This window comes from Gopherus evgoodei, chromosome 4 (assembly GCF_007399415.2).
Source record: "Gopherus evgoodei ecotype Sinaloan lineage chromosome 4, rGopEvg1_v1.p, whole genome shotgun sequence".
Taxonomy (NCBI): Eukaryota; Metazoa; Chordata; order Testudines; family Testudinidae; genus Gopherus; species Gopherus evgoodei.
Genome location: NC_044325.1, coordinates 37,610,487 through 37,622,508, shown reverse-complemented (window position 1 = coordinate 37,622,508; position 12,022 = coordinate 37,610,487). Strand labels below are relative to the sequence as shown.

General features: G+C 40.4%; 1 protein-coding gene across 2 annotated transcripts in view; it reads left to right on the top strand.

The window, feature by feature from the left end:
* The window catches only part of FLRT2 (fibronectin leucine rich transmembrane protein 2), a 72,965-nt gene extending 61,445 nt beyond the window's left edge, over nucleotides 1-11,520 (top strand). For both annotated transcript variants that reach the window (XM_030558977.1, XM_030558976.1), the window contains exon 2: nucleotides 6,878-11,520. In XM_030558977.1, coding sequence (XP_030414837.1) covers nucleotides 7,302-9,287 — 1,986 coding nt within the window. In that variant the 5' untranslated portion in view covers nucleotides 6,878-7,301 and the 3' untranslated portion in view covers nucleotides 9,288-11,520. The remainder of the gene's footprint in view (nucleotides 1-6,877) is intronic.
* Nucleotides 11,521-12,022: the final 502 nt, after the last annotated feature.

Genomic DNA, 12,022 nt, shown 5'->3' with positions numbered 1-12,022 from the left:
GGATGCTGTCTATAAGTGAGGACTGGCCTGTCTCCCAGGATCTGTGAGAGTGAGGGATCATCTTTAAGGGTAGGTTGTAGATCTTTGATGATGTGCTGGAGAGGTTTTAGTTGGGGGCTGTAGGTGATGGCTAGTGGCGTTCTGTTATTTTCTTTGTTGGGCCTGTCCTGTAGTAGGTGGCTTCTGGGTACTCTTCTGGCTCTGTCAATCTGTTTTTTTACTTCAGCAGGTGGGTATTGTAGTTTTAAGAATGCTTGATAGAGATCTTGTAGGTATTTATCTCTGTCTGAGGGATTGGAGCAAATACAGTTGTATCTTAGAGCTTGGCTGTAGACAATGGATCGTGTGGTGTGTCCTGAATGGAAGCTGGAGGCATGTAGGTAAGTATAGCGGTCAGTGGGTTTCTGGTATAGGGTGGTGTTTATGTGACCATTGCTTATTAGCACAGTAGTGTCTAGGAAATGGATCACTTGTGTGGATTGATCTAGGCTGAAGTTGATGGTGGGATGGAAATTGTTAAAATCACGGTGGAATTCCTCGAGGGTTTCTTTTCCATGAGTCCAGATGATGAAGATGTCATCAATGTAGCACAAGTAGAGTAGGGGCATTAGGGAACGAGAGCTAAGGAAGCGTTGTTCTAAGTCAGCCATAAAGATGTTGGCATACTGCGGGGCCATGCGAGTACCCATAGCAGTGCCACTGATTTGAAGGTATATATTGTCCCCAAATGTGAAATAGTTGTGGGTGAGGACAAAGTCACAAAGTTCAGCCACTAGGTTAGCTATGATGTTATCGGCTTGTAATCCATCTTTGTGTGAAATATTGGTATAGAGGGCTTCCACATCCATAGTGGCCAGGATGGTGTTTTCTGGAAGAAGTCTTCAACCTATCCTTAAAGATGATCCCTCACTCTCACAGATCCTGGGAGACAGGCCAGTCCTCGCTTATAGACAGCATCCCAACCTGAAACAAATACTCACCAGCAGCCGCACACCATACAACATAAACACTAACCCAGGAACCTATCCTTGCAACAAAGCCCGATGCCAGCTCTGTCCACATATCGATTCAAGTGACACCATCATAGGACCTAATCACATTAGCCATGCCATCAGGAGTTTGTTCACCTGCACATCTACCAACGTGATATATGCCATCATGTGCCAGCAATGCCCCTCTGCCATGTACATTGGCCAAATCGGACAGTCTCTTCACAAAAGAATAAATGGACACAAATCTGACATCAGGAATCATAACATTCAAAAACCAGTGGGAGAACACTTCAACCTCTTTAACCACTCCGTGACAAACTTGAAGGTGGCAGTTTTGCAACAAAAAAACTTCAAAAACAGACTCAAAAGAGATACTTCTGAACTCGAATTAATATGCAAATTAGACACAATTAACTCAGGCCTTAACAGAGACTGGGAATGGCTGGGTCATTATACTAATTGAATCTATTTCCCTGTGTTAAGTTCTTCTCACACCTTCTATGGGTCATCTTAATTATCACTGCAAAAGTTTTTTTCCCCTGCTGACGATAGCTCATCTCAATTGATTAGACTCTTCCTGTTAGTATGCAGACTTCCATCTTTTCATGTTCTCTGTATGTATAAATATCTCCTGTCTGTGTGTTCCATTCTGTGCATCTGATGAAGTGGGCTGTAGCTCACGAAAGCTCATGCTGAAATAAATTTGTTAGTCTCTAAGGTGCCACAAGTACTCTTGTTCTTTTTGTGGATACAGACTAATACGGCTGCTACTCTGAAACCAGCTTTTTGTGAGTGTAGTCAATGCTCAGCTGGTATTCCTAAGTAACTGGTCAATCGAAGATCTTCTAAGTGTGTTACCTAATGAGCAGCGTTGACTGTGTTGTATTTCTTTACTAGGTAGGAACTATAATCTCTTTCTTCATGTGCTTCCTCTGTGAGAGTGAAAGTCATCCCATTGCTTGGGGCCAATACAAGGCCTATATAAGTTACACTTACCTTCAGTGTGACCATCACCCTCTGTGGGCTTCTTGTGAAGGCAGAAGCTGTGATTGCCTGGCAATCCCTCTCCAGATGGGCTCCCCAACATATGCCAGGGTGATTAAGCCCAATCTCTTTAGCAACTGGAGGAACAACCACAGTACCATGTGGTCTCTCCTTTAGACTCTGCTGACACACAGAGGCTACTTCCAATCACAGAATAGGAGTGCAGGAGCCACGGTCACTCTGTGTGGTCCCAAGCATCTCGAAAAAGGCTCTGTGAACCCTTCATCATTTTATATAGAAATTGTCCTGACTGATCAGGACAGCATGATCTAGATTGGAGCTTGGCCATATTAAAGGAGGATAAACTGTCACCCTCAGACTCACGTTAGAATGTAATCCTGTTAGAGTTTCTCTACAGCATCATCATTTACATAATTGAAAAGAAACCGCTTGTCATAAACAGATAGCTAAGGGTTAATGTCTCTTTCACCTGAAACACCTGACCAGAGAACCAATCAGGAAACTGGATTTTTTCAACTTTGGGTGGAGGGAAGTGTGTCTCTGAGTCTTTTGTCTGTTTGCCTGCTTCTCTGAGCTTTGGAGAAGTACTTTTTATTTTCTAGTCTTCTGTTTCTAAGTGTAAGGACAAAGAGATCAGATAGTAAGTTCTATGGTTTCTTTTCTTTGGTATTTGCATGAATGTAAGTGCTGGAGTGCTTTAATTTGTATTCTTTTTGAATAAGGCTGTTTATTCAATATTCTTTTAAGCAATTGACCCTGTGTTGTATCATCTTAATACAGAGAGACCATTTGTATTTTTTCTTTCTTTTTTATATAAAGTTTTCTTTTAAGACCTGTTGGAGTTTTTCTTACTTCAGGGAAATTAAGTCTGTACTCACCAGGGAATTGGTGGGAGGAAGAAATCAAGGGGAGAGCTGTGTGTTGGATTGCTAGCCTGATTTTGCATTTCCTCTGGGTGAAGAGGAAAGTGCTTTTGTTCCAGGATTGGGAACGGAGAGGGGGACTCACTCTGCGTAGTTTCACAGAGCTTGTGTCTGTGTATCTCTCCAGGAGCACCTGGAGGGGGGAAGGGAATCAGGATTATTTCCCTTTGTTGTGAGACTCAAGGGATTTGGGTCTTGTGGTCCCCAGGGAAGGTTTTTCAGGGGGACCAGAGTGCCCCAAAACACTCTAATTTTTTGGGTGGTGGCAGCAGTACCAGGTCCAAGCTGGTAACTAAGCTTGGAGGTTTTCATGCTAACCCCCAAATTTTGGACGCTAAGGTCCAGAATCTGGGAATAAGGTTATGTCACCGCTCTTGACTGAAATAGGCCTGCAAGAGAGCAAAGCCTTGAGCAGCAGGTTAACTAATCTTTCTCTTTCTATAGGAGCATGGTGTACAGTAGAGACATGTGGTAAATTTATCATTTGGATGCATAATAATAAGCTAGGAGACTATTCTGGTGCTTGCTTTTTAGCTCAGACTGTTTTAGCCTAGGGGCTGATACCTGATGAGCCTTCTATATAACCACAATAATCTTCAAGTACAAAGTTTCCTGTTGTAAGGTTATAATATCTCGGCTCCAAAACACAGTTACTAAACTCCCAAACCGTAGTGTTCCCAAGGGCAGCTTTTGGGGCACACTGTACATTGTATGGCAGTAGTACAGGTACAGGTATAAGCTTTAAGATGCTGTTTACTCCTGAATTAAATTTCTTGCACTACATTTAGAGATGGATGCCACTATGCTATTTGAAAAGAAACAACAGTTTTTTTATCCTTATCTAGCTAGGTTTTCTTGTGCCCCTCAAAACCATACTGAGTGCCTATTGTAATTACTCATACTTCTTTTTGAAGAGACATTTTTTCAACAGTTGTATTTTGGGCCAAATCCTGAAAAGGACTGAGCACCTGCAATTTCAGCTGAGGTCAATGGATGATCAGCACCTCAGGATTTGGCTCATGAATTTCAGATTGCATTAAGCAAGGTGTGGTAGGGTAATACAATTATTTTAGACATCTGTACTGAGGCTTAAGTATTAGGGACACTGTAGCTTTAACAAGGCATCACTATCTCATGTATAAGCTCCTTTGTTTTCAATTTAAACCAATTTTAACTGAAAAATTACTGGGTTTTTCAGTTTTTTCACCCTCCTTTTGTATAATTAAAATATATAAAAATTACGTGTTTTATTAGGAAAATACAATACATTGCATGAGATATATGTATTACAATAACACATTAGTCTATGTGTATATGCAAAGCTGCCTGTTGAAGCAAGGCTGTGTGTTAGTCTAGAAGATACACACAATAAACAAAAAGGCATGTACACAAGTTTTGACTGGCAAGAGCATCTGAATGTACTGATGAATCTTACTCCCATCACATACACATTTCAGATAACGGTTTAAAGATCTGACACACTAAAATGGGAAGAAAACAAAAGTCTGTATCAGAATATGTTTCAGAACTGAAGTATTTGAAAGTTTCAAAAAGACAAAAACAGGAGAAAAGGCTGAAGTTCAGTGAATGTGCTGCTAATGATGTGGTCCAGTTATTAAATGTAAACATTTATAGTCTAATAGTTCTAAGTCTACAACAGTAAACTATTTATTCAAATGAAAAGTTTTATTTGCATATTAGAAATGTATTGTTTTCTTAAACTCAGAGATGGCCTTGTGTTTTGAGTTCTTTTTTTGTTCTGCGGCAAATCACATTGATCAATGGAATTCAAAGCATTAATGTGCTAAATACTTTTTCCCGTCTTTCCGTTCACCAAAATAAACCCTGATATTTACCCAGAAAAATTACTAATAGTTCTTTGCACTGATTTACACCTGTTTTTGTTGTGGTGGTAATAAATACTGATAAATTCCCAGGAAAAATTAAATAAAATAAAAACTGAAAACAAAGGACCCAACTCATGAAGTATCTTTCATAGCTACTGTATTCCAAATTGCTTTACAGAGTTAAATAATTCAGTTATAAAGTTGAATAATAAATAATATCATAAGGAGAGAGGAATTAAGAGACACAAGCAGGAGGGGAAAATGTTCAAAATCTCATGTATTCTAGTGCAAAGGAATTTTCTACAGAATCCACCCACTGTCATAGACTTATGTAGCAGAATCTAAGCTTCATTTTAAATAAAATAAGTGTTTAACTTTCATGGTTGCAAAGAAAACCCTCCAAATATGAATTGCTATAGTGTTGCATTTCTGAATCTCTGCTGATATCATAAAATAATAACTTTGACAAGTTATTATTACCTATTCCTCTCAATGGAATATTAGTTCTTAAGTTTAATGATGTCAGTGTGAGTGCCAGCATTATTAACTATTTCGCTGCTGATAGTTTTAGTAAAAATACTCACATGATCTGCTGATAATCTATTAAAATGAAATTGTAGTTACTTAGAGTGCACTGGGGCAGAGAAGGAAGTACATGCGACTATGGAGAGATCTGAACCGAACAGATTAGAAAAGGAGATTAAATGAAAAGAAAAAGCATACAGTGTGATTAATTAGGGCTTGATCCTCTTCCCATTGATGTCAGTGACATAACTCTTATTGACTCAAAGAGACAGAGTCAATTTCTTTTTTTTTTTTCCAAAAGGAGACAATACTTAAGCCTTTTAAAAAATAAAATATATGAGTTTTAATATGCTAAATAGACTGTGGTAGTACAAGAGTCTGAGAACGTTATATCCAAACATAAGGAACTGATCCAAACCTCACTGAAATCATGGATTGTATACATTCATTAGGGTCTGTGTGCTCAGGAGTTGGACTTGTGCACAAATGAAAGTCTGATCCAATTTTTACAATAGACTCATTTACTTCATGTAAATATATAGAACAGATCACTGTGGGGAATAAAAAAGGGTTAAAATGAAATGATTTAAATTAAATATTATGAAAACATCACAACAGCTGTGATTAGTACTCACTGCACAATTTTCCAAAGACTTTTTTCTTTACAAACTAGTCCCAATTTTCATATACTCTGTCAATGTAACAAACATTCACAGCATGTAGCTTAAAAGCAGAAATGAACACCTGGTAATTGCACATCTTTAAGCTGTATGGGAAAGCCATCAATGGACTCCTTTGTAAGAATATTTGTGTTCTGTACTCCCCTCTTCCCCCTGGCTGAAAATAGATTAGGAGTTTTCCTTATGGGACAGTATATGGATAAAACAAATCTGATATCAAATATGATAACAAAGTAGCTAACCCCACAGTTCCATTTGCTAGTGGATCAGCTCACTTCTTTCCCCAATCATTTTATGTCTATCAGAGTGAGAAAATTCATCCATCTGGGGAAAGAATCTGTCCTAATATTGCAAGCAAAGAAATCCAATTCTTTATGTATTATTAGTGTAGCCTTCAGGGGACTGAATAATACACTTTATTAGTGATGCTAACCAGGGCCGGCTCCAGTTTTTTTGCTGCCCCAAGCAGCGAAGAAAAAGAAAAGGCCTCAATCGGCAGCACTTCGGCAGCAGCTCTACTGCGCCACTTCATTCTTCGGGTGAGGGACCTGCTGCTGAATTGCCGCCGAAGACCCGGACATGCCACCCCTTTCCATTGGCTGCCCCAAGCACCTGCTTCCTTTGCTAGTGCCTGGAGCCAGCCCTGACACTAACTAACACTTTCAGTCTCAGCTTTTGACAGTGGAATGGTTAATTTTCATTGAGCTTTCATCTCTACAAAGGGGTTTGGATCTAATCTATTATTATAATATTTCTGTAGTAATATTAACCCACTGTTTAATAGCATAGCTATTTCCAAAATGCCACAAGAGTTATATGCTGTGTGAAGACAATATTCTTCCATTGATGTTCTTCTCTATTAAACATATCATGTTGTTTAATTTCTCTCTTGTTTTTCTTAACAGGTTTCTCAGATCCATCATCAAGCTGAAATGAAGACCTTGGAAGCTGAAGAAAGCTGAGTGCACCACTACCTGGCTTCAGAGAAAGGAACTACTGGTCCAGCCAACCTTTCTCCTGACGACTTTTGGTAGCTTTAAATTGCCAGTAGCCTACCTTGAAAGACACAGCTATTGCTTCTTTCAGCACACATGGAGGAAGGCAGCAAAGTGTGTAACCCTGGCTAATCAGACTGTGGCTTTCCTATGAAGAGTAGAAGGCAGACCAATCATAAAAGGATTATTTCACAGTTAGCCTCCAGGACTTTACCTCTGACCTGATCACTGGACACAAATTCAAGCCAATTCCAACAACCTGAGTTTTCACTACCTGTTCTTTATCATTGTTTTAATTTTTCTTTCTTTGGTATTCCATTTCTTTAAGTTCAAAATGGGCTTGTGGACGAAAATGTGGCCCAAAGATTGGGCTGCTTTCCTGAAATCCTGGCTCATAATTTCCCTGGGGCTCTGCATGCAGGTCTCCAAAACTCTGGCCTGTCCAAATGTGTGCCGCTGTGACCGAAACTTTGTCTACTGTAATGAGCGAAGCTTGACCTCAGTGCCTCTTGGGATACCGGAGGGTGTAACCGTACTCTACCTCCACAATAACCAAATTAATAATGCTGGATTCCCTGCAGAGCTGCACAACGTACAGTCTGTGCACACGGTCTACCTGTATGGCAACCAATTGGATGAGTTTCCCATGAACCTGCCCAAGAATGTCAGGGTTCTTCACCTGCAGGAAAACAACATTCAAACCATTTCTCGGGTTGCCCTGGCCCAGCTCCTGAAGCTGGAAGAGCTGCACCTAGATGACAACTCCATCTCTACTGTGGGGGTTGAGGATGGAGCATTTCGGGAAGCTGTCAGCCTCAAGCTTCTGTTCTTGTCTAAAAATCACTTGAGCAGTGTACCAGTTGGCCTTCCAGTGGACTTACAAGAGTTACGAGTTGATGAAAACCGAATTGCCATAATTTCAGACATGGCCTTCCAGAATCTCACGAGCTTGGAGCGTCTTATTTTGGATGGCAATCTCCTGACCAATAAAGGTATAGCTGAGGGCACCTTCAGCCATCTGACCAAGCTCAAAGAATTCTCAATAGTACGGAATTCACTATCCTACCCTCCCCCTGATCTTCCAGGTACACTTCTGCTGAGGCTCTACCTGCAGGACAACCAGATAACCCACATACCACTTTCAGCCTTTTCAAACCTCCACAAGCTGGAGCGGCTTGATATTTCCAACAATCAGCTCCGGATGCTGGTGAAAGGGGTCTTTGATAACCTCCACAACCTGAAGCAGCTCACTGTGCGGAATAATCCCTGGTTATGTGACTGCAGTATTAAATGGGTCACTGAATGGCTCAAATTTATTCCCTCATCCATCAATGTCCGGGGTTTTATGTGCCAGGGACCAGAACAGGTCCGAGGTATGGCTGTCAGGGAGCTCAATATGAATATGTTGTCATGCCCCACCACCACTCCTGGTCTGCCACTTATCACCCCAGCCCCCGCTACCACCTTGCCAACCACACTGGTTCCCACTTCATCAGTTCCAACTCCAAGTGATAAATACAGTCCTCTCCCACCCACAAAATCCACACTCCCCACTGTGCCTGACAGGGAGGGCGGAGAAATGGTGACACCTCCCATTTCTGAAAGGATCCAACTCTCCATCCATTTTGTGAATGACTCTTGCATCCAGGTCAACTGGCTGTCCCTTTTTACCGTGATGGCGTACAAACTCACATGGGTTAAAATGGGCCACAGCCTGGTAGGAGGTATTGTTCAGGAACGGATAGTAAGTGGTGAGAAACAACACTTAAGCTTGGTGAATCTTGAACCCAAATCCACTTATCGGATTTGTTTGGTTCCACTGGATGCTTTTAATAATTACCGAGCTGGAGAAGACACTGTCTGTTCAGAAGCCACAACCAAGGCTTCCCACTTAAACAATGGCAGCAACACAGCCTCCAGCCATGAGCAGACAACTTCTCAGCATATGGGCTCCCCCTTTTTGCTGGCAGGCTTGATTGGGGGTGCAGTGATATTTGTTCTTGTGGTCTTGCTCAGCATTTTTTGCTGGCACATGCATAAAAAGGGGCGCTACACCTCCCAGAAGTGGAAATACAACCGGGGCCGGCGGAAAGATGACTATTGCGAGGCGGGGACCAAGAAGGACAACTCCATCCTGGAGATGACGGAAACCAGCTTCCAGATTGTCTCCTTAAATAACGATCAGCTCCTTAAAGGAGATTTCAGACTGCAGCCCATTTATACCCCAAACGGGGGAATTAACTACACAGACTGCCACATCCCCAACAACATGCGATACTGCAACAGCAGTGTCTCAGATCTGGAACACTGTCATACGTGATAGTGAGGGGAAAGTGAGATGCATAGAACTACAAGCAAAAACTCTGGAAAAAGAATACACACACACGAAAATTACATTTGATAAATGTTACACAGATGCATTTGTGCATTTGAATACTCTGTAATTTATACGGTGTACTATATAATGGGATTTAAAAAAAAGTGCTATCTTTTCTATTTCAAGTTAATTGCAAATGGTTTTGTAACTCTTTGCTTTTTAAATCTTAAAAAAAATATTGCTGAAGTACTGTACAGGGTTGTACAATAAGAACCCAATGCCATGGCAAAGGATAGAAAGACTCATTCTTCAAACATTAACCACTTTGCTGTCGAAGCTGTCTGAAGGATGTAGGTCCATAGGTAGTCCTGTAGTACGGGATATAGGTGTTCATTAAAACAGGGTCACTAGGAATGGGCAAAGTCAGTTCTGATAAAATGAGTACAACCCTCTCACCCAAACTCATAATGAACTTCTTCTGAGGTTCAAACAAGTTAGAGTAACTCTGTTCTCCATTTGTCACTTTCATCTGCCTCTGTATTTCCTGGTTCCACCTAGAAGTAGAAGTTCTGAAGTGCTACCAGAGAGACTGTTTCAGTGGTGCTTTTTTTTTCCTGCTATTGATGGAAACAAAAAGCATCAGACACTTTCTGCAAGATTCAGAGTTCTCTGTATTCCTATTCATAAGAGCTAGTCAGAAAATGGTCCCAAAATATCAGATACACTTTCCCCCATTTTTCATTAAAATTAAGAAATGTTACACATTTTCTAACCAACTTCAATAGGAAATGAGGGTACTCACCAGCTATCAGGTGGCTCTCATGAGATCAAAAGACTTTCTAAGAGAACAACTTTTGCAGAACTAGCATGTTTAGTTAAGGCCTGGACCTGTGAGATGCTGAGTGCTGTCAACTCCTATTGACATAAAATGTCCAAATCCTATAGGATTTGCCATGTCTTAATGTCAATATACCTATCCAAATCACTGAAAGCCTCATCCAAATATCCAATGAGATCCGTGGAAAGACTTCCACTGGCTTCTGTGGATTTTGATTAGGCCCTGATTGGTTTAATGGCCTGAATAAAGTTCAGTACAGAGAACTACGAAGAAGCAACCTGGCAAGTGAGAGAGCTTTTGTTTGTTTGTTTGTTTGTTTTTAGAAAGGCTCTCGTCAGACCTGCTGTGAACTGAATTAACTTCAGTGAAATTATCACATCAAAGTCCTATTGTTTTAGGTGAATGGCGATGGGCATTAACTAAACATTTGGTGAGTTGAGGGATTTGCAAGGATACTAGTCCATGCCGCCCCTTTTACTCTCCCTTCTTCAATCCTTAGTCTTTTGGCCACTTTTTCAACAAGGATCTGTGCTTTAAAAGTAGTATTTGAGCCTAGATTTTGTTCTCTTCTGCCCTCAACTCTTCAGTTGGATTCAATTCTGTATCCCTGAACTTGACACAGACAGTATGGAACATCATGCTTCTGCTAAAATCATGATGTTGCTCAGAAAGTTACATAAGGTTCTAGCAACTCCTGACTCCTGTGCTTGCCAAAAGCTCTGGTTCTCTTGCCAGCTCAGTGATGGATTTTATTCTTTTTAAACACACTTTGGCTCACTCTGTCTCCTGAGCCTAGGGAACACACACAAGTTCACAACAAAGAGGAAGAAAACCACACGAATATCAGTAAGCCCCTCATACAAAAAACTCACAGGGCTTGTTTTCTAAAAAATTTCCAAGGGAGAAGGGAATGCATGCATGCATGCTTGCTACAGAGACCACAGAAAGGCCCAGCAAAAATTGGTATTCTGATAAAAGTGGCCCATTAATTAAAGATTTAACAAAATCACTCTGAAAAATTTGGAGTTATTTGATCATTGATGGCTTTTTATGTTGGGAGAGAGAGCTGTGGTCCTTTCCTCTGTGAATTTCACCATGCCCATCCCTGAGCCCAAGCAGTCTTTGAGCAACTTCTAAAATGGCATGAAAACATTTCTCTTCTGCACTGAAGAGATTAATCTGATCTTTAGTTGTAGATGGCAAAGTACAATCATTATCTGAGGAACTACACCCTCCCCATAGACACCTTTTATAATCTCATTTGGGAATTCCATTCTATATTCTGTATATTTGCTATTTTCTCCTGATATATCTGGTATTTTAGGCAACCTGTGTGGCTACTGTAATAGTAAAGTCACTGAAATTTTGCTGAATAAAAGGCTGCCATATGATCTCAAATTGTGTAATTTTAGGTAGAAAAGTCTATGCAAAGTGTTTTTTCCTAGTATGTGACCTATTTACTCAAGATAACTGAGAGAAGGCTGTACTTTTTGTTTATTTGTTTAATATGTTTTTGCTGCCAAGACCCCACAGGACGAGCAGCAAGCCATGTGCATGTGCACACACCTGTGGCATGCGGTATACATGAAAGTTTATTTTAGATTAAGTAAAGTTAGTGAATTCATTCTGGGCATGAATGTAGTATTTAATTTCACTGAAATAGCTGGTTATGTGTTTGGTTTGAAAAGCCATCTCACATATTTAATAATGGTTCCCAATCATTGGTATATATACCAGTACTGGTACTTCATGCTTCAATGTCTGATACTGTAAGTACTTTTCTCTTCCATAATTATAATCAGCTGAAATAGGTCTTAGTATATTGTAGTTACTAGAGCTAGGTGAATTATTCATACCAAATTACTTCTTCAGTGAGTTTAGCCCTTTATTTGCAGTTGTG